Here is a 23,385-nt window from a genome sequence, read left to right as displayed (position 1 = left end):
TATTATTTTGAAAGGTAGAACTGAAGATATTAAAATAATAGATTCAAAAGGATGAAATGTTAATTTAAATAATTCAGTTGGTATTAAAACTATAAGAAAATATATCAAATATACATGTCATAAGCATGTTTGAATTTTGAAGATAAAATATATATTTAAAATTAATTATGATATCCAGTTACAACTTGTTAAAGGATTCAGTTGATATTAAAGCTAGCATAAGGGAATGCATATTAATAGTGTATTTAAATTTTAAAGATAAAAAAAAAAAACTTATATAACACATGTTCCAAGTCAATTTTACATGCATGCCTTTGAGGTGTATAATACCTTTAAAAAGATAGAAAAATAAAAATAAAATAGTAAATATAATTAATGATATGATAAATAAATAAATAAATAAGAGTAAAAGATATAAAATGAAGGTGAAAGAGAGAACAACAATTAGAATTATTTGTAAAACGTATTCCACATGTGATATAGGCAAAAGGATGAGATCAGATACAAGGACTAAAGGACAGAAAAGGAAAAAAGAAAGAAAAAGAAAAAAGAAGAAGAAGAAAAAAACTATTGATTAGATCAAATTCTCAAAACTATTTCAAAAGCACATGTCAATGCATTGGTCGAAAAATGAAGGGTTGCTTTCTTTCTTATGATTTCATTTCCTACTTTGCCGTAATAAGTAGTCATCACTGTGGATTTTGGTTTAAAATGAATTTTGTCCATGTCCAAAATGCAGGCCTTTGAAAAACAGGTCTAATTTCTTGATTACAAAAAAACTATTAATAATATATTCCAGAGAAGAAATTAAAATTATTTTCAAACTATTTTTTAATACACTCTATATTGTAAATTAAAATTATTAAAAATTACAAAATTATAGTTATTAAAGAAAAAGAAAAACTCACAATTGTATGATTTTTAATACAGTTCAACTATTAATAAAAATTATCTCTAATGCAGTACAAAACAATTATATGACTTCATACTATTTATCTACTATAAATAGTAGTACCAGTAGCGTTCTAATTTTATTTATACTCTTCCTATACTTAATTTTGGTGGATTATAAACGACAATATGCTACAGAAAATTTAATTTAAAAAAAAAGGCAGCATTGATATATTAAAAGAGAAAATAAGATATATACTACTCAACAATTAAATGCTTTAATACTCCCGATATCATTTAAATTAATACTGACAAAGCAAATAAAATTAGTAGCAACTAAAAGAATATGTAAATCAATAATTTAATTGTTTTTTTTTTTAAAATAAGTCCCAATAACTTTATATCAAATTTAATTTTTCATTTTGTTTAAATAAAATAACCTTTATTTGCACTCTGGTTTTTTATGCGGATCTAGCAGCATTAATCAACGATGACTGTAGAAGGTTGAGAGTGCAATATTAAATTCACAAATTTATAAAGCTTTTTCCTTGAAATAAACTGCATCTTTCACTAAAGCATTCATTGAAAGACAAATTCATAGAAAGACAAAAGAATGAAAAAGACAAGATGCCAATCTAAGGCTTGAAGAGACTATACCTTTTACAAACATCAACAAGGTATAATCCAACAAAACCCTATAACTATATCCTAAAATGCCATGGTGCATTATCTCCTAATATGATAGGCTAGCACTATAAGATACAAAAGCCAAAATGGTGGCATAAGGCTTGTATCTGATACAAACACTACTTCAAGAAAAACATCAAAGCTTACAACTAGGGGAACAAGCCAAGAATGTGATAACAGCATCCACCCATTTCCAAAAAAACAAAACAAGGAGGGGAGGAGTTTGGCCACCATACAGGTTTAGCAGTTGGACCCGAAAACCTTCAAAAAAAAAGCTGTAGGAAAATCCTCAATGCACTCTGACTTCATTCTTCAGCAATTATCCTTAGTGAAGCGAGACAATTTTGACTCGGTCTTTTTGGTCTTAGACTTCTTGGACTTGGACATGAATCCTTCATCGTCAGATTCATCGCTAATATTTCCATTTTTCTTACCACGTTTCTTCTCAGCTTTTCCACAAACCACAATTTTCCGTTCATCCTTCTCCTCTACAAGCTCTGACTTCTCCTTGGGCTTCCAAATGAACAGAGATCTGAAAAGTAATGCCAGGTAAGTCCAAGAACCAAGTAACCAATCTGACATAGCACACCTAGGTACTATTTTTTTTACATCCATTATTAAAGAAGTCAAGTTCTGAATCTAAAAATTTAATAAGATTGTCAAGGCATAAATTTAATGACAAGTTGCATAATGATACTCATGTCAGAGTTGAATACAATGCATCTGTATCATCTTCAGTAACAATACTCTTTTGGAGGGGGAAAAAGCAATTATTAAGAGTTAGTTGAAGAAAACTTGTAATTTTAATTTCTATTTTAGAAGTTGCATCATCACAGAAGGCTAAAAAGTTTGAATTTCATCCATAGACGTGTAATTCTTATCAGCCAATATTTTAGGATAAAAAAAAAAAGACAAGTCAAACCTAGAACTCCCAGTTGCCAGGATATCATCTCGGGGATGCAACTTATTCACAGGACTGATGGTTGTGATGTTTGGGTCCATCACTTCAGCTACCAATTGCCCTGTACTTGTATCTATAAAATCAATGGGATGGAGGGCAGCTCCATTATAATTTTCACTTATATAACGACCAACAACAGCAAGGGACTCTGATGGATCCTGCAATTACATAAATAATATTGTTCCTAAAAGGCAGAAGAACAAAAATAAACATCATAAACAACTGGAAGAAATTTTAGGAAAAAAAAATCACCTTTGGATCCCATTCAGCTTTAAAGGGTGTCAAATGCCGATTGAAATCATGACTATGTACAATTTCTCGGCTGGGAGAGTCCATATTACCAAAGATAGAATCCCATACACGAAGACGGTTGTCCTGTGATGTAGTGAGAATTTTGGTTCCAGATATTGGAGAGAAATATGCAGAGTTAACAACACGCTTATGCTTCAGATCATAAAGGGATGATCCAGCTTTTATTTGACGCAGGTCCCAAATACGAGCCTAAAATATAGAAACCATTGCACATTTCAACTGTTAGCACATCCAGCAGGCAATGCAAGTTCAAATATCAACTGAACAAATTAAATATATGAATAAAACTGAAAAACTCACAAAATGATCATTTCCACAAGTCAAAAAGATATCTGGTTGAATTGGATTGCAATGGATACCAACAACTTTTCCTTTTTTGTGGATCAAAATTGCATCACCACTCCTGTTGTTGGAGCGCATGTCAACCCTACAAATGCCACAGGATGTTATCTATACTTCCTTGGCTAATTTGTTTCACAAATGAAAAGCATAGCTACAAATTATAGGGCTACAGTTTTCATTCACTGAACAAGAAAAAACAATTATAGAGGTTCTCATGTTATCATCTCCCATGAAAAATTCTAAACCAAGTGAACAAAGTCAGGTCTTGCTGTCTGCAAATATCAAGTTCTCTAACACCTTCAAATTATTAACGTGCTCATTAAAATAATAGGATATTAACATGGTGCTCTCCTAAACAAGCTCCTAACAGATGCTGTGCGGCAATTGTATTGCACTTTAACTGCTAACCTTCACAAATGGCCAAGCAATGAAAAGAAAATCAGAAAAATTTCAATTGAGGACTATGTGCACACCTAGAAGATTGTAAAAAGATGATGCCGTGCACATGGAACATAAGTAATAATTTATCCTTCAAGAGAAAAAAAACTAATTACAAGCATAGAAATGGCAACTAAGAACAGTGTAGTGTGACAAAGAAACAGTGAAGCATAAAAACTGGATAAGCTTTCAAAGAGTGATGTAATTATTCATAATATTATGAGTAACCAGCTTGCATTCTTAAGTATTTCTTTGCATTAAAATTAACTAATTTCAAGGGGAGGAGGCCCAAAGAAGTTGCTTACATGTGAAGAAAACCAAAGCTATCAGCAACAAGAACGAGACCTTTCTCACTGTTAATATCCATGCCGTTGAGCATTTTCCAAGTGTTTGGACCCTAATTAAAAAAGCACGTACAAATAAATTTACTGCCAAAATTTAAAATAAGCTTTTACACTAAGCTAAAGCCAAAATACTATGCCACTACAGATCTTCCCAATTAAAAGCCAAAAATCCAACCAGGTTGAATTGGCTCACTCTCTCACTTCCTTCTCACAGACAGTAACATCGCCCAAGCTCCACTACCCGCTATCCCCCTCCAAAAAAATTAAAAAAAGATCACCAATATCATGAAAACAATTAAAGATTTACAATCTTACATCATAACCCAACTGGAAGTGGATGGCAGGGTAAAAAATACATCATAATAGGTAGTGTGTCCAAATACCAAGATGTTAACAATTCACAAATAGTGCTCCCAAATTACCTTGGCCATATCCAAGTAGTCAAGCAGCTAGAGAGAGGTCAGAAAATAAGAGAAAATGCTAAAAGAAAAACGTTACCTGCCATCCATCAGGATTCAGGTTCATTGGAGAAGATGATATTCCAGTCTCCAAGTCAGTACAACTAATGGTTCCATCAGAGGATGCAGAATAGACCATACAATCATTTGTAGGATTAAACCTACAAAGTTTTCCATTTAGAACCTAACATTTTGACTTCAGGCTAAGACAAAAAAATAAACCAAAAGATGAAAGAAGGCAATGGGACAATTACAAGAAGACCATGGTTTCATGAAAACAACTTACCTCATATTGTTCACTAAACAAGAATGTATGTTCCCATAGACCACTTTCTCATATACTTTACCAAAATCCCATACTCCAAGTTGCCCTTTCTTTTAGGATCAATGCAGGAAGAAAAAGAAATCAGTGGCCAAAAACAAAGGCAAACATAAAATTAATCTCAACTAATGTGATTTGCTGTAATAACCTTATCTCCAGATAAGAGGATGTTATTCTTTGTGGGGTGGAACTCCAAGCATGTTACCCGTCTGCTGTGATATCTGATGACAGCACAATTCACTTGGTCTGGGATCACATATTTGGGCTTGATCTAGAATGGAAAAGGAAAAAAAATCATAATCAAAACACCAAAATACAAGGATGTATGATAAATAACCTGGAACATAGAAACATAAACATTATGGAAACAATGTCTGTAGAATATGATCAGCTGCTGCAACTTCAAGCACATACATTTCAGTACATAATTCACAAGATCATTAGCTGGGTAAGACTAAAAAGGATGTACTATACTCTCTCCTGAAGAAAAAATAGATTGAGGTCAGAATGTTAAGGAGCAACACAATTATAAATTCCTACAAATGCCAGAAACAACTAAAAATAATAACAGATAAAACTCGGTAGATCAAGGTCGCTTTAGCATAATTTCAATGTTGTAATTAAAAGTTGACAACACTAACTTATTTAGATAGGCCAAAGAGCCAAACTAATGTATGGTGTGTATTACCTTCGCAAGTCAAGTATTTTGCCTGATCATAGAAACAAAGAAAACAGCAAAATAAACATACACAATGAACTCGATTCTCCACATTGAGCAAACTAAAAAAGAAAGATCAAATAACTTAGGCTTACTGAAGGAAGGGATGGTCGTAGCTGGCGTTCAAACACATAATCCAAAGGTTTACACGTTTTCCTGCGGGGTGCTGGAACAACTCCATGCTCAGTAGAGACGCGATGCGGGCAAGTCAAAGTGGTATGTCCTTCAATTCAAAAACACAACGAACTCAACTTTAATTTCTAGGCAATGTCATTCTAAATTTCTAACACTATCAACCATCCAGAAATCACACTAGGATGACTTTTAAGGTAGTACTTAGGGTGGTATAAAAACCCTTCACACTATGAGTCCACTATTTCCTCTAAATACAATGGCTTAACATCAGTGTCCTCTCCGACATTTTTGGGGCCCGGAGCAAAAATTAAAAAAGGGACTCTTATACAAAGGAATCGAATTTTCTGCAGTAAAACTTTGCTAAATGAAGTTAATAAAAAAAAAATCAGATTTTTTAAAACTTGTGGGCCCCTTAAAATGGGACTTGAGCCGTGGATCAGCTTGGGTATGTGTATAGCATGCTTAACATCTAACAAGGTACGATCATGCCAGAAAACAAACAAATTAAGCAAAGGTCACAAAGATAACCATCCTAATTGTTAAATGAAGAGTAACCAATTATTTACCAGGCATTTTACACAGAAAGCAAGGCTTCATGGGGCAATCAACATACGTGGCACCCTTGAACCCCGCTTCATGACCAGGCTTCTTACACACCTAGAATACCACCCAGAAACCATTACGGTAAGAGAGTTCAAACCGCGAGAAAAAACAAAAAAAAAACAAAAAAAGAAGCAACTTTGTAACGAATAACAAATAATAAATTAAAAAGAGTAACCTTGCAAACTTTTTTGAGACTAATAGTGATGGGGGCTTTCCCTTTTCTGTTTGCGTCGGAACCCAGGTCCAGTTTTTCGGCCTTCTCATTTGCAGTAGAAACCCCAACTTCTTCTTCTTCTTCTTCTTCTTCTTCTTCTTCTTCTTCTTCTTCAAGTATTTCTTCTTCTTCGGATGAACTCTGTTCGGAGTCAGAGTCTCTCTCGATGAGAACCTTGGGGAACGAGGTTCTTCGAGTAACCGGTGCCATCAGAGAAGTGGGAAACTTCGCGGTGACGGTGAATGGAAGCGGGAAAATAGAAAGGCGCACGATGAAGAGACACTGAGACGGTAGTGGACAAACCAGTTATTTTGTTTGGCTTTGGATGACACACGTCGTGCATAACTTCAATTACGCAAATGCATATGTTTCTCGTACGGAGTCACGGTAGCATACTTTGAAATTAATACTTTTTCCACATATTTTTTATTATTTTTTTAAATTTATTAAAACTAAAAATGTAGGTTGCATATTCTATCTAATAATTTTTTTTTGTTATTTGATAGTTTTTAATCAATTTTAACCAACCACAAAGTCTATTGTTTTAATTTTAAATGCGCTCTTATAGATTTTTTTAATTGAAAATTAAAATTTTCCCATTTTTAATCAATTGAAACTATTTTAAGAGTCCAAAAATAAATTTGTGATTTGTCACCTGTTTATCTGTTCTTTACATGTCATTTAATCATCATAAGTTCGCCCTGCAATTGTGTCAAGGGAAAAGAGCAATGGATTTGTCCTAACTTGAAAGTCCAACAATTTTTATAAACCTCTCTTGATAGAAAAAACTAAATAAAAAATCTGATTGAATTAAATTGAGTTCATGAATATAAGAATTAATAAAAATTCTTATTTTTTTCAATAGTTCTCTTGATTTAAAAATGAAGGACTTGAATTATGTCCTTCCATTGAATCCTCTTAATTGCATATAGATATTTCATTAAGTGATACAAATGATGTTGGTCACATAAAAGTGATATGGATGTCTATAATTGGACAAAACACTAGTTTTTTTTTTCCTAACTTTGGGTTATATTTAGCAAAATTAATTGAAAAGTTAATTAAAAATTAAAAATTAATTGAAAGTTAAAAAGTTAATTAATACCTGAAAAGTGAAAAGTTAATTTATTAAATCATAAATATTTTTGATAAAAAAAATATTTGTTAAAATAGTTAAAAATTATAAAAATGACATAAATATAGAAGTAAAAAAATATAGGTACAAAAAATTAAGAGCAAGAAAACAAAAACAACCAAAATTAAGAAATCAAAACAGAAATAACCTTATATCATAGGGACTAAAGAACTATATATTTAAACAAATATTGTTTTAAAAAATTAAGGATCCATTTAGTTTTGTTTATATTTTTTTAATTTTAGTTGCAAACTATCACTTTGTATTTTCTTAAGAAATGTACAAGAAACAATAAAAGCAAAAAATATTATTATTTTGTCAAAATATAGTTATTTTCTTCAAATTCGTTAAAAAAAATTACTCATTTTAACACGGGCAAAAAGAATTCAATGTATTATCATAAAAAAAAAAGTAAAGAGTAATCATACTGTCGCGGTGATTTTTGGATGTCAAGCTATTGATTAGCGTTGACCCGCAATTTTAAGATCACCACCGATCTTTTATTTTTCCGAAGAAAAGGGAGAAAGCTCGAAAAACCCTAGTTTTTAAGAGATCAAAGGTCCGGGGGTTGGTTACGCAAAGGGAAGGTACTAGCACCCTAAACGTCTATAGTACTCTATAGGAACCTCTTGCTTATTTTATCTTTATGCTAAATTGATTATTTGTTTGGAAATAAATGCTTAAGTGTGAAAAGATTAAAGAGATAGGTTTAAAAGAAAGGAGAAAAAAAAGTTTTTGTTATTTTTATTGATTTGGAAAGACAAAGTCTTTTGCCTACATACCCGAGTGGGATCAAAATCATGTAGTTCGGGGTAAAAAGTCGAGTGGTTGGTTTTGATTGATTTTAAAGTTCGAAAAAGAAAAGTTTAAGAAAGATAAGAGGCCGAAAAGGCATAGAAGAAATAAAAGAAGTGAGTTCGATTGATTTTAAATTGGAAAAAAAAATTTTGATTGATTAAAGATTGATTAAAGATTTGATTAAGAAAGAAAGGATAAAGATTGACTCCCTTTTTTTTGAAACTTTGATGATAGAAAGTTTTTTTTTTTTTTTTTTTTGACTTTTTTGATCTTTAGTTATGCAGAGATAAGTCTAAACGCGCCGGATCCCTCAAAATGACGTTGGATCAAATGAGGGTCCTTTTCCTCGGATACGGTTCAAATTACATTATCGTCCTCGGCAGAAAACATAAAAATAAATGTGAGTGTCGGTGCGGATTCTCACTTTTATTTACATTGGACCTAGATACATTCTAATCGGCAATAAAATAAATGACAAAAGATAATAAACTAAAAGTTGCAAATGCATCAAAGTAAATATACTAAAAAGGAAATAAAAAATGCATGTAATGCAAAACAATAAATAAATATGGCGCATAAAATAAATAAAGAAAAATAAAAATGCAAGACATAAAATAAATATGATGCTGAAGATAAAATAAAACGAAAGTAAAAATGCAATACAGAAAATAAACATGATACTAAAAAAGAATATGCAAGACATAAAATAAATATGAAAAAATAAAAAAACAAGGCAAAAATAAATAGGGTACATAAAATAAAAAGAAAATAAAAGTGCAAGACAAAAATAAACATGGAGCTGGAAAATAAAATGCAAGACAAACAATTAAATATGGTGCTGGAAAATAAATAAAGGAAATAAAAAAAATGCGAGGCATAAAAGTAAATATGATGCATAAAATAAAAAAAAATGCAAGACATAAAATAAATATGGTGCGTAAAAAAAAGAAAAAAGAAAGAATAAAGAGGAAGAAGGGGGTGCAGTAAGGAAGAGGGGAGGTGAGAGCAGAAATCAGAAAAGAAGAAGAAGAGAAAAAAAAGAAGGTGGGCCAGAGATGAGTCCAACGGGCCAAAGAGGGGAGAACCGGACCAGTTTGGTTCAAGGAAAAAAAACCGAACCGGTCCAGCCTCTATATAAGGGCTAGGGGCCGGTTTAATTCATTTTTTAAAAGCCCTTTCTCTCTCTTCTTCATTTTTTCTCTCTTCTCTTTCCTCCTTTCTGAAGTTCTCTGCGGCCAAGAACACCCCCCGGCGTGGCGGCCGCTGGCGGCGCCACCGTGCCGGAGTAGTTCAAGTCCCCCCTTTTTTTTTAAAAAAAAACCTCTCGAACCCTCTTCACTCACTCGTTATGAATCTGAGGTTGGTTTTCAAAAAAAAAAAAAAAAAAACTCGACGCGGCAAGCCTAGATCTAAACTCAAAACGGACAGAATCCTACCCTTTTCTTTCGTGTTTGGTTGGGCTGAAATGGTTTTGGGCTGGTAGCTGGTGAGTTTGGACCGTGTAGTGTATGGTTCTGGATTCGTATTACTTTGGTTTATGTCGATTCGGTTTCCGTGATCTGTGTGATGATTGGGGTACAAATCGTGTGATTTGTGGTTACGGAATACGAATTTGTGGTGTTGAAGGTGTTTTGGATTTTGTTTCTGTTGGTTTTTTTTGTGGTTGATTTGTACGGATTTGTGAAATGGTGGTAGGTGGTGGCCTGAGGGAGGCTGTGTTGGTGGTTTGTGGTGGCTTGGCTATTCCGGCACTCTGACTGTCTGTATTCACCCCTGACACGCACAGTAATTAATGCAGTATTTAAAGGACAGAATTAGGGTAATAAAAACGAAACGCCCCTCTGGGCCTGGACCAAAAAAGACCGAAAAGAAGAAAAAGGAAAAAAAAGGAAAGAAAAAAAACAAAATATAAAACAGCAAAATAAAATAAAATAAAATAAAATAAAAAGAAGATACTAATAATGATATTAATAAAAACGAAAATAATAAAAACACTTAATAAAAGGAAAAAAAAGAAGAAAATAATAAGAATAATAATAATAATAATAATAATAAAATAAAATAAATAAAAAAAAATAATAATAAAATAAATAAATAAAAAATAAAAAAAAAAAAAACGGTCGTCTTCGAAACAAAAATGAGGTATTTTAAAATACCTCCCTGCCGAAATTTCGTCTGAAACGACGAAAACTTCTGGCTTAAAAGACGAGAAAAAAAAAAGAATTAAAAAACGGGTCAAAAATGGGGTATGACAGATGCCCCTATTTAAGTTTCTTCGTTACGGAGATTTAAAAGTGAAATTTTTAAAGCGACGGGTCGAAGAGACTTAAATACAGAGTACACCATTTTTGACCAATTTCAACTGCAAAATGCTATGAATGCAATGTTATGCATGTGATGCTGTGCATGATCTGTTATGCATGTAATGTTGCAAGACGGGGAAAATGGCTCGACTGGGAATAACAAAACAAAATGATACCCGATTTTGTTAAAGAAACGGAGTCCGACTGGGGATCACATGGTTTTACTGGGGATAAATGTCAGCTGTTCGGGTTGACGACGAACTGCCACTGACGACAAAGGAACAAAGATAAATGTCAGATGTTCGGGTTATTGCCGAACTAGCCAACTGACCAGAATCGAAGATAAATGTCAACTGTTCGGGTTATTGCCGAACTAGTCAACTGACAAGAAACAAAGATAAATATCAACTGTCCGGGTTATTGCCGAACTAGCCAACTGATAAGAAACAAAGATAAATGTCAACTGTTCAGGTTATTGCCGAACTAGTCAACTGACAAGAAACAAAGATAAATGTCAACTGTTCGGGTTATTGCCGAACTAGTCAACTGATAAGAAACAAAGATAAATGTCAACTGTTCAGGTTATTGCCGAACTAGTCAACTGACAAGAAACAAAGATAAATGTCAACTGTTCAGGTTATTGCCGAACTAGTCAACTGACAAGAAACAAAGATAAATGTCAACTGTTCGGGTTATTGCCGAACTAGTCAACTGATAAGAAACAAAGATAAATGTCAACTGTTCAGGTTATTGCCGAACTAGCCAACTGATGACAAGAAAGAGAGGCAACTAATGCACAAGCTGTTCATTAAAGAAATTGCCACTTGGCGGAGAGAGGGTGACATCTTCGGATCAGACACACTGGGGATGACACTTGGGGAAATAGAGGGTTACAAATTATTCATGATTGATTGAAATGAAAAGATGCTTGAAGCAAGACTCATGATGGTTAATGCAGCCATGTATGCATGATATTGTCTTTATTGTATATGCATGAATGTGTATATGCATGAATAACGACACGACTTGTATGACCGTATGGAGGATTGACTTGTATGATTGTATGAATGATAAATTTGATGGAACAAGATTGGACAGGTAAGATTGAAAGTGACCCGACGTCGCATCACAAACACTCGGCAATCTTCAATGGGGAAGATACCACTAGGGTATATCAAAATAGTGACGGGGTAAAGCCCGGCATATGCAGCAACTGATGGGGAATAAACATTTCTTGGGGAGAACGTACCAATCCAAAAAAAACATGGTAGGAGAGCTGGTGCTTCTGTGGTCATGCTTCTTTTTTTTTTTTTTTTTTTTTTTTTTTGAAAAAAAAGCAATTGACCACGTGCAACCTGCAAGGTTTACCCATTCTCAGGGTAGCTGTTGACGCACCCTTCACTTATTCACGAGTTCAAAGAAAAAGTGTTTTGTCATTTGTGCTTCTCAAAAAAGACATGAAAGAAAATTTATGATTTTGAGAAATATTTCGTTTCAAATGCTACCATAAAAAGAGAAAGGTTTTATAAGCTGAATAAATGAGAATTCCAAATGAAAGGTAACAGGCTCAAATTTGTTTGAAAGAGTGGTGACCTGCCAATGGCATGGCTCCACAGATCTTACAAAGTTTGGAAAATGGTAAATATAAATCGAAGGTTCATTGAACACAATAACCGTTGTTCCCTCTGACAACCTTGAATTCCACTGTTTGGATGCTTCAGATTCAGGGTCTCCTTGACGTTCCATTGTGCCCCAAATGAACGAAGATCATCTCGATGCAGTTACTTTGTCTTTTGATCCTTAACTTTTGCATAGATCGCCCTTTCGGGTTTTCGACCTATCAGGCTGATTATTTTTCTGTTTGATGTCTCTAATTTTTGCCTGGGCCGCCCTTTCGGGTTTTCGACCCACCGAGACGCTCATTTTTGCCTAAGCCGCCCTTTCGGGTTTTCGACTTACCGAGCTGTTCTTTTATTTTTAGACAAAGTATTTCTTGACTGCATCCGCATTCACAGGACGAGGGAGCTCATCTCCATCCATAGTCGTAAGAGTCAGTGCACCACCAGAGAGAGTTCTCTTAATGACATATGGGCCTTCGTAATTAGGCGTCCACTTGCCCCTAGAATCGGGTTGGAAAGATAGAACCTTCTTGAGCACAAGATCGCCTTCTTGAAACACACGAGGACGAACCTTCTTGTCGAAAGCTTGCTTCATCCTCTGTTGATAAAGTTGTCCGTGGCACAAGGCCTTCATGCGTTTTTCTTCAATTAGATTCAACTGATCATATCTGCTTTGGCACCATTCAGCTTCTGATAACTGGGCCTCCATTAGAACTCTCATTGATGGAATCTCAACCTCCACAGGGAGTACTGCTTCCATACCATACACCAAAGAGAAGGGGGTTGCCCCTGTTGAGGTACGCACTGAAGTGCGATACCCATGCAAAGCATACGGTAACATCTCATGCCAGTCTTTGTATGTGACCACCATCTTCTGCACTATCTTCTTGATATTCTTGTTTGCAGCTTCAACTGCGCCATTCATCTGAGGTCTGTAAGGAGAAGAATTGTGATGCTCAATCTTGAACTCTTCACACAAATCTTTCATCATCTTGTTGTTCAAGTTCGTTCCATTATCTGTAATGATTCTGTTGGGCACACCATAACGGCAGATGATCTGATTCTTGATAAAGCGGACCACAACTTGCTTAGTCACATTTGCATAAGATGCTGCTTCAACCCACTTGGTGAAGTAATCAATAGCCACTAGAATGAAACGGTGCCCGTTTGAAGCTTTCGGTTCGATTCTACCAATCATATCGATGCCCCACATAGAGAAGGGCCACGGAGAAGAAAGAACATTAAGTGTAGTTGGTGGTACATGAATTCTGTCAGCATAAATCTGGCATTTGTGGCACTTCCTGGCATGCTTGCAACAATCTGTTTCCATCGACATCCAGTAGTAACCTGCTCTCAACAACTTCCTAGCCATTGCATGTCCATTGGAGTGAGTTCCAAAGGAGCCTTCATGTACCTCATGCATCAAAAGCTCTGCTTCCTGCTTATCTACACACCTGAGTAGTACCATGTCAAAGTTTCTTTTGTACAAAACATCCCCATTTAGGAAGAAATTACCAGACAATCTTCTCAAAGTTCTCCTGTCTTTGTTGGATGCTCCAGGTGGATATTCCTGACTTTGGAGGAAACACTTGATATCATGGAACCAGGGCTTATCATCAACAACCTCTTCGACTGCAAACACGTGAGCGGGCCTCTCGAGGCGCTGAATTCTGATTGTTGGCAAATTGTTCCGGTGACTCACTTCGTACATGGAGGATAAAGTTGCTAACGCATCTGCCATCTGGTTCTCATCACGAGGGATGTGGTGAAGCTCCACTTTGTTGAAGAAGGTTAGCAAACGCCTTGCATAATCTTTGTATGGAATCAAGCCGGGGTGGCGAGTTTCCCATTCTCCTTTGATTTGGTTGATTACGAGAGCTGAATCCCCGTAAATGTCAAGGTTCTTGATTCTCAAGTCGATGGCTTTTTCAATGCCCAGGATACATGCTTCATACTCTGCCATATTGTTGGTGCAATCGAACTGTAACCTTGCAGCGAAAGGGAGATGATTACCTTCAGGAGTGATAATAACTGCCCCAATTCCATTGCCAAAGACATTCACTGCTCCATCAAAAATCAAACCCCATCTAGACTCGGGATCTGGACCTTCTCCAAGCAAGGGTTCATCACAATCCTTCATCTTCAAGTACATAATCTCTTCATCAGGAAAGTCAAACTTGATGGGTTGATAGTCCTCAATTGGTTGGTGAGCCAAATGATCAGCAAGAACATTCCCCTTAATTGCCTTCTGGGTGCGGTATTTGATATCATACTCGGATAACAACATCTGCCAACGAGCAATTCTTCCTGTCAGAGCGGGTTTCTCAAAGATATACTTGATCGGGTCCATCTTGGATATTAGCCAGGTGGTGTGGTTAATCATGTAGTGACGAAGACGCTTGGCAGCCCAGGCTAGTGCACAACAAGTTTTCTCAAGTAGGGAGTACCTGGACTCACAATCTGTAAACTTCTTGCTCAAGTAGTAGATGGCATGCTCTTTCCTTCCGGTCTCATCCTGTTGTCCGAGCACACAGCCCATAGAATCTTCTAACACAGTCAAGTACATAATCAGAGGCCTTCCTTCAACTGGAGGTATAAGAATTGGAGGTTCTAGCAGATAATTCTTGATACTATCAAAAGCCTTTTGACAATCTTCGGTCCAAACAACCCCTTGATCTTTTCGAAGCAACTTGAATATAGGTCCGCACGTGGCTGTCATGTGCGAGATGAAACGGGAAATGTAATTTAGGCGCCCAAGAAAACCTCTCACTTGTTTCTCTGTTTGTGGAATCGGCATTTCTCTAATGGCCTTGACCTTGTCAGGATCTACTTCAATACCTTTCTGACTGACAATGAAGCCCAAGAGTTTTCCAGATCTAACACCAAAGGTACATTTGTTGGGATTCAGTCGAAGTTGGTACTTTCTCAGCCGTTGAAACATCTTCAGCAAGTACTCGACATGTTCTTCTTCAGTGCCTGACTTAACAATCATATCATCCACGTACACTTCTATTTCTTTGTGCATCATGTCATGAAAGAGAGTGGTCATGCCTCTTTGGTAAGTGGCACCTGCATTTATCAACCCAAAAGGCATTACCCTGTAATAAAAGGTGCCCCAAGGCGTGATGAAAGATGTCTTTTCTCTGTCTTCAACTGCCATATTGATCTGATTGTACCCAGAGAAACCGTCCATGAAGGAGAAGACTTTGGACTTTGCAGTGTTGTCGACCAATACATCGATGTGAGGTAGAGGAAAGTCATCTTTTGGACTAGCCTTGTTCAAATCCCGGTAGTCAACGCACATCCTGACCTTGCCGTCCCTCTTTGGAACAGGCACTATGTTGGCTAACCATTGAGGATACTCTGATGTGACAAGAAAACCTGCATTGATCTGCTTCTGTACTTCCTCTTTGATCTTGAGAGCCATGTCAGGGCGAGTTCTTCTCAGTTTCTGCTTGACCGGTGGGCATTCGGGCTTCAAAGGCAAACGGTGCTCCACAATACGGGGATCCAAGCCGGGCATATCCTCGTACGACCATGCGAACACATCGGCATATTCTTTGAGTAATTCAATCACCCCTCGTTTGACAGTTGCCTCAAGCGATGCCCCAATCTTGACTTCCTTCTTATCCTCCTTGGTTCCCAAGTTAATCACTTCTACTACTTCCTCATGAGGCCGAATGGTTTTCTTTTCATATTCCAATAACCGAGCAAGTTCCTCCGGGATTTCATCATCCTCCTCCTCTTCAGCCTCGTAGACAGGAGATTCGAAGTTGGGAGAGAGTGCGGGGTTATTATGTTCAACGGGCTCATAGATGCCTAGTCTGCATATGATTGATGATTGACTTTAGAAAATGAGTGAACAATGCAGACTTTTTATAATTAATTGAAATCAGAAAACAAAAATAAAATATTTTTGGGTTTTTTGTGTTACCATTTTCCAGAAAGAGCAATAAGCATAGATATCGGGATAAACCACCTTTTCCATTAATAAGAGTAGTGCTTGAAACAAAACAGCCCTATATGATTGCGCTTTCGTCCTGGGCAAGACGAAAGGATCTTTTTTGAAAAACAAACAAACAGAAAAAACAAAGACACATTACTTTGATGCATGAACTACTGAAGGGATGTCAACCGCGTCCCAGTTGCGAACAAGTTTTCCAGGTGTGACAAATGCAAGTACTATCTCTTCAGGAACATCTTCCAAGACAGCATTGGCTTCTGGCGAGTCGTTGATGAACCCGGCGCTACAAAAGGTGTTAGTAATGGAGCTTGATCCAACACTGTTCTTTGCGGATCCTGCAAAAGAAGCAAATCCCAGTCCTTCACGGTTTTTACTCTCTAGCAACTGCACAACTTTTCCCCATCCTACACCTGTTCCTTCCTGCACCACTTTCTGTGCGCTCTTCCAAGTAGCAAAAGACACTTCATTCTTCTCTGGCTTTTTACCCTCTACAGTCAGGCCTTGGAAAGAGGTTCCTTCTGTTTCATCAGCACCAATAAAGGAAAAAGCTGACAAATGACTAACCAACAAGGCTTCCTCTCCACTCACAGTGATCAATCTCCCATTTCTGACAAACTTCAGCTTTTGATGCAAGGTGGATGTCACGGCCCCAGCTTCATGGATCCACGGCCTACCCAAAAGGCAACTGTATGCGGCTTGGATATCCATCACCTGGAATGTAATTTGGAAAACAAACGGCCCAATTGTAATGGGCAAATCAACCTCCCCGATAACAGACTTTCTTGATCCATCAAACGCTTTGACAACCACCCCGCTTCTTCTCATGGGAGGCCCCTGGTAGAAGAGTTGATCTAATGTAGATTTGGCCATTACATTTAATGAGGAACCAGTGTCCACAAGTACATTCGACAGAGCATCAGACTTGCAGTTCACCGATATATGTAACGCCAGATTGTGGTTCCTCCCCTCCTCAGGAAGCTCTTCATCACTAAAACTCAAATTATTGCAGGCAGTAATGTTTCCTACTATACTGTCCAATTGATTAACAGTCACGTCCCTCTCCACAAAAGCTTGGTCTAACACCTTCATTAGAGCCTCACGGTGTGCTTCTGAGTTCAATAGCAGAGACAAAATGGATATCTTAGAGGGAGTTTGCAGCAGCTGGTCTACTACTTTATACTCACTCTTCTGGATCAGTTTCAGAATTTCGTCATGATCAGAATTCTTGCTAGTCCCATTGGATTGGCCTACTTCCTTCCTTGTACCGGGGTCGTTCACTGTCACCTGTTTAACTGCCGGATCATTCACTTTCTTTGCAAACAAAGTGGGGATAACACGTCCATTCCTCAGGATCCTGCTGTCACTAGCAATGTTGTCCACAGAAATCGCAGGAGTTAGAGAGGGAAAAGGCACCTCCTGCCCACCTTCCAACATCGTGGCACTATACTTGTAAGGGACCGCTTTTAGAGAAGCATACGGCATAGGTCCTGGCAAGCTAATCACTAGTGGAGTAGTAGTTGATTCCCCACTGTTATAGCTTATTTCCAACCGCTGAAACTCGGGGGTAATGACGCACACTTCTTTGTCCTTCCTCGTGATGATTAGTTCTCTGCTGTCTATCAGCCCTTGTATGTCCTCTTGTACCTTCGGGCATCCTTTTACATTCACAGGACATACTTCACACGCTGCATGATCATGGTCAAACAGAGCTGCCTCGCACATCTTGATATGTATTGGGACCAGGGGAGTTCGAACGTGCTGGACGTTCAGGATGACACCGTCTTCATCACAATCTTGTATCATGTTGACAGCAGGCCCATGGTTCGGCAGAGGGTTCGCCTGAACATTGGGATTCTGGTCTTTGAAGGATAGCAAGTTGGCTCGGACTAGTTTTTGCACTTCATTCTTCAGGACATAGCAGTTTTCAACGTCATGACCTGGGGCCCCTTGGTGGAAAGCGCAGGTTAAATCATGACGAAACCAGGGAGGTAAAACATCTGATGTACGAGGGGGTGTTCTGACCTGGACAAGGTTTTTGGCGAGCAGGGCGGGGAGTAAGTCAGCATATTTCATTGGGATTGGATCAAAGGTTGTTTTCTGGCGGTTTTGTGAGTGATATGGTTGTTGGGGGGTTTGCGGGCGATTTTGTTGTTTTTGAGGGTATTGTGGCTGATGGTATTGCTGTGAAGGATATTGTTGTGGATGATACTGTTGTGGAGGGTATTGTTGTGGAGGGTATTGTTGTGGAGGGTATTGGTAGGGGTAATGTGGCCTTTGTTGGTGATATGATGGGTTTGGGATAGCGGATGCGACATTCGCGACTTGACGATATGGGGTGAAATTCTGCTGAGGCTTACCATGAGCTACCATTCCCACCTCTTGATCTTTCTTCTTCGCAAAGTGGCCTCCAAACTTCTTGGCATTACTTGCGGCAGGGGTACTTTCCCCAGTCAAACGTCCCTCTCGGACACCTTCCTCTAATCGCACCCCCATGTTGACCATTTCGGTGAAGTCTGTTGGTGCACTTGCAACCATTTTCTCGTAATAAAACTGGCTCAGGGTCTTCAGAAATATTTTGGTCATTTCTCTTTCTTCCAACGGCGGGATAATCTGGGCAGCCACTTCCCTCCAACGCTGGGCATACTCCTTGAACGTTTCCTTTTCTTTTGGTGTCATCGCACGGAGTTGATCACGATCTGGGGCCATGTCCAGATTGTACTTATACTGCCGGATGAATGCTTCACCCAGGTCATTGAAAGTACGAATGCTCGCACTGTCCAAATTCATATACCACTTCAGAGCGGCCCCAGTCAGGCTGTCCTGAAAGAAATGAATAAGCAGCTTATGATTGTCAGTATACATGGACATTTTCCGCGCGTACATCACCAAGTGGCTGCGGGGACAAGAGTTTCCTTTATACTTCTCGAAGTCTGGCACCTTGAACTTGTGAGGGATAGTAACATTTGGGACCAAGCATAATTCACAGGCGTCCTTCCCGAACAGATCTCTTCCTCGGAGGGCTTCGACTTCCCTTTGCATACCATCAAATCTTTCTTGGAGTTCTTCCATCTTGTCGAAGGCTACAACATTTTCAGCTTGGTAAATTGGCTCAACCTCTTGTTGAATAGTGTGAATCAGTGGTGCTGAATAAGTCATTGCAGCTTGAGGGAAAGAGGTACCGGGTTGCGGAACCGGTGCTGACTGCTGAGCAAAAGGAAGTGGAACTTCAGATACAGCGGGCTGGGGGCTTCCACAGACTGGAGGTGGCATTCCCCATGTACAACCTGGAGGCAAAAAGAGGGGTGGAGAAGTCACTGTAGATAGCGGGGTTGTGCTCACCAAAGGCTGCTCTACAGCAGCGGCGGCAGCTTGAGAGTTCTGGGCTGACAGGAGAGCACTCATCATGGTCGTCAACCTATCCATTCCCTCTCGTAAAGTGGCAACCTCCTCCCTGAGACTCTGATTTTCTTGTTCAACTAAATCCATCCTCTTCCGATTGGCCCTGGTGTTGTAAATGCGAGTTGGTTTGTGGAGAATTCGCCGGGCCACTTTCCTTGGGCGGCGGCTGGTTGACCCCCCCCCCCCTTTTGAAGTAGTGAACACAGTGTGAGACTCGATTTAGAAACTATGAATGCAACATGATGCATGCTTATGCTTATGCAAAAAGAAAGAGAACAAATTATTATCGAAGAACTTGTTAGAGAAATTGTAAACATCATAAACTGAAACACTTCACTTAAGCATTGGAATATTACAAAGAATTTATTTATTTATTTATTTTATTTTTTTTTTCAAGTCAAGAGATTTCGGGAGCTAAAATCTAAACATAAGGTCCTAAGAACTTCAGACTCAAACTCCCGGAGTAGATGGATCCTCGGAATCTGAATGTGCACGGGAGAACAAATCCATAAACCTCCTCTTCCTTCTAGCATCTTGGTGGAGCAAAGCGTCTTTCCGACGAAGCAAGTCGTCCTTCTCAATCACCCTCTGGTTCTGGATAAAAAGCTCACGGCTCTGTTGGGCTATCTTCCCCTTCAAAGTCTCATTCTCTCGCTCGAGCTCCTGGCATCTCCTCTTCCAAGTTTCTTTTTCTTGCCTTTCTTTGGTTAATTGTTCATGAAACTCTTCCTTAGTGTCAAAGGGGATAGGCAAGGATGATGGTGGGATGGTGGACGATAGGTATCTAGGTAAGTGGTAGGGTAGGCCAAAGCTCTTGGTCCTATCAATAACCCACTGGGTGTAAGATTCATGCACATGGTCTGATTTCTTCCCCAACTGACTTCTGCTGAGTCTGCGGATAGCGCTCCAAGCTTGTGCGAATCTTTCCCTTTTGTTCGAGTGATCTCCATGGTTAAGATAGAATTCATTAGTCAAGGCAAGGTTGTTTGGTTTTGTCTTTATCGGGTACCCAAATTGTCGTCGAGCGAGAAGTGGGTTGTAGCTAATTCCGCCACGCATACCCAAAAGAGGTACGTTGGGATATTCACCACAACTCACAATAATCTCTCCAACGTCACTAGCTGCTTGGTACCAAACGATGTCAGATGGGTCAAGAGTCATGATTCGGTGAGGCCAAGAAAGTTTGTCATCATTGGTCTTGAAGGCACGGGATTGAGGTAAGTGGGAGGTAAACCACAGATAGAGTAAAGGTGCACAACAAGAAATGGTTCCACGGCCAGCCTGGGTACGGTCATGGATAGAGTGGTGGGTATCGGCGAGTAGAGTGGGTACGGGGTTCTTTGTAAGGAGGATTTTAATGGCATTGATATCGATGAAGTTGTCAATATTTGGGAAGAGTAAAAGGCCATATATAAGGAGGGCTAGGATAGAATGGAAGGCAAGTGTACTAGCTGCTTCAGCAAATATGGAGGCTTGTTGGTAGAGGAAGTGGGTGGGAAGACCTTGGAGGCCTCCTTTAGAGGTAAGGTTTGCTTGGATGATGGAGGTTTTAAGATGGAGAGCGGCTGCGATGTCGGAGGGTTTAGGGGTAGGCTCAAAACCATGGAAAGGTATCTTGTCTGGCACAGGTAAGCCAACTAGGTAGGAGTACTCTTCAAGTGTGGGGACAAGCTGGTAATCGGGAAATGTGAAGCAATGGTAGAGCGGGTCATAGAACTGAACCAGGGTCTCTAGGCATCCTTCCTCAACATCTACTCTAAGAATTCTGAGCAACTTCCCATGGTGAGCTTGAAAATCAACTGGATCACTTACTAAAGATGCTAGCTCCCTTAATCTCAACAAGTCTGTTTTTTTGAAAAGGTACTTCCTAGTGCTTCTCAGTGGGATGTCCATATCTACAAAGTTTACAAAAAGCTTGTCTAAGTCCTTCGATAATTTGGATGAAAAAAAAAAAGAGCTTATGCATGGATGCGTGTATGCATGATTATGCCAAAGTATGGAGAAAACATGGTGAAGTTAAGTCCAAAATGTTGGAGTTAAGGGTAAACACGCCATTTGGTAAGGACTATGGTTTCATATGTACCTGTATCACGGGTTCTACCAAGTTCCCAAAGTCATTGACCACTTCCGAATATTGTCGGATTACGGGACTACTCCCGGTCCAACAACGTCCATAGGAAAGCCTCGTTTGAGTGTAGTATCGCGTATCAACCAATTCAAGACTACTCTTGATTAGCCACCGCACTACGTCCTAAAAGGCCAAGATGGGTTAAAGGTAACTAAAGGTCCTCAACTTCATAGGTCGCTCGGAAATATCAATGCCGAACACGACTACTCATGCCAACATAGTAATACTCCCAAGATCCCTCCATTGAGCGGGGTTATCACATGTGCCACATCCGAAACTCACTCTCGGAAAGACACTATGATTATACCACCATCCTATCTTATGTTTCCCTCAAGTCCGGGTGTAGGACTTATCTCACCACTCACGTAAAAGATAAACACTTAAGCACGTATTTACAGTTTCGAATAATAACAAAGCATAAAGATGAAGAAAAACAAGATAGGTTTAACCCACTTAGGAGTGTGATCCCCAGTGGAGTCGCCATTTTTCTGTCGCGGTGATTTTTGGATGTCAAGCTATTGATTAGCGTTGACCCGCAATTTTAAGATCACCACCGATCTTTTATTTTTCCGAAGAAAAGGGAGAAAGCTCGAAAAACCCTAGTTTTTAAGAGATCAAAGGTCCGGGGGTTGGTTACGCAAAGGGAAGGTACTAGCACCCTAAACGTCTATAGTACTCTATAGGAACCTCTTGCTTATTTTATCTTTATGCTAAATTGATTATTTGTTTGGAAATAAATGCTTAAGTGTGAAAAGATTAAAGAGATAGGTTTAAAAGAAAGGAGAAAAAAAAGTTTTTGTTATTTTTATTGATTTGGAAAGACAAAGTCTTTTGCCTACATACCCGAGTGGGATCAAAATCATGTAGTTCGGGGTAAAAAGTCGAGTGGTTGGTTTTGATTGATTTTAAAGTTCGAAAAAGAAAAGTTTAAGAAAGATAAGAGGCCGAAAAGGCATAGAAGAAATAAAAGAAGTGAGTTCGATTGATTTTAAATTGGAAAAAAAAATTTTGATTGATTAAAGATTGATTAAAGATTTGATTAAGAAAGAAAGGATAAAGATTGACTCCTTTTTTTTTGAAACTTTGATGATAGAAAGTTTTTTTTTTTTTTTTTTTTTTGACTTTTTTGATCTTTAGTTATGCAGAGATAAGTCTAAACGCGCCGGATCCCTCAAAATGACGTTGGATCAAATGAGGGTCCTTTTCCTCGGATACGGTTCAAATTACATTATCGTCCTCGGCAGAAAACATAAAAATAAATGTGAGTGTCGGTGCGGATTCTCACTTTTATTTACATTGGACCTAGATACATTCTAATCGGCAATAAAATAAATGACAAAAGATAATAAACTAAAAGTTGCAAATGCATCAAAGTAAATATACTAAAAAGGAAATAAAAAATGCATGTAATGCAAAACAATAAATAAATATGGCGCATAAAATAAATAAAGAAAAATAAAAATGCAAGACATAAAATAAATATGATGCTGAAGATAAAATAAAACGAAAGTAAAAATGCAATACAGAAAATAAACATGATACTAAAAAAGAATATGCAAGACATAAAATAAATATGAAAAAATAAAAAAACAAGGCAAAAATAAATAGGGTACA

At 38.1% G+C, this 23,385-nt stretch overlaps 3 protein-coding genes across 3 annotated transcripts; all 3 read right to left on the bottom strand.

Moving 5' to 3' along the window:
- Nucleotides 1-1,469: 1,469 nt before the first annotated feature.
- LOC100527914 (protein DAMAGED DNA-BINDING 2) lies at nucleotides 1,470-6,801 on the bottom strand. Its single transcript, XM_003544834.5, has 11 exons — nucleotides 6,387-6,801; nucleotides 6,175-6,265; nucleotides 5,569-5,696; nucleotides 4,904-5,026; nucleotides 4,720-4,808; nucleotides 4,474-4,594; nucleotides 3,937-4,028; nucleotides 3,152-3,278; nucleotides 2,792-3,040; nucleotides 2,501-2,697; nucleotides 1,470-2,110 (listed from the first exon to the last, which is right to left on the bottom strand). Exons 1-11 carry the CDS (start codon nucleotides 6,633-6,635, stop codon nucleotides 1,891-1,893), a joined length of 1,686 nt encoding a protein of 561 aa, XP_003544882.1. The 5' UTR covers nucleotides 6,636-6,801; the 3' UTR covers nucleotides 1,470-1,890.
- Nucleotides 6,802-12,638: 5,837 nt separating this feature from the next.
- Nucleotides 12,639-19,730, bottom strand: LOC100815788 (uncharacterized). The gene is made up of 2 exons (XM_003544242.4): nucleotides 16,384-19,730; nucleotides 12,639-16,104 (listed from the first exon to the last, which is right to left on the bottom strand). The coding sequence occupies exons 1-2, from the start codon at nucleotides 19,728-19,730 to the stop codon at nucleotides 12,639-12,641; spliced, it is 6,813 nt and encodes a 2,270-aa protein (XP_003544290.2).
- A 363-nt stretch (nucleotides 19,731-20,093) lies between these two features.
- LOC102666298 (uncharacterized) lies at nucleotides 20,094-21,536 on the bottom strand. Its single transcript, XM_006577554.2, has one exon. It carries the CDS (start codon nucleotides 21,534-21,536, stop codon nucleotides 20,094-20,096), a length of 1,443 nt encoding a protein of 480 aa, XP_006577617.2.
- Nucleotides 21,537-23,385: the final 1,849 nt, after the last annotated feature.

The sequence above is a fragment of the Glycine max genome, chromosome 14 (assembly GCF_000004515.6).
Source record: "Glycine max cultivar Williams 82 chromosome 14, Glycine_max_v4.0, whole genome shotgun sequence".
Classification (NCBI taxonomy): Eukaryota; Viridiplantae; Streptophyta; class Magnoliopsida; order Fabales; family Fabaceae; genus Glycine; species Glycine max.
Note: the sequence above shows the minus strand (reverse complement) of the source record. Positions and strands in the feature narration are given on the sequence as shown.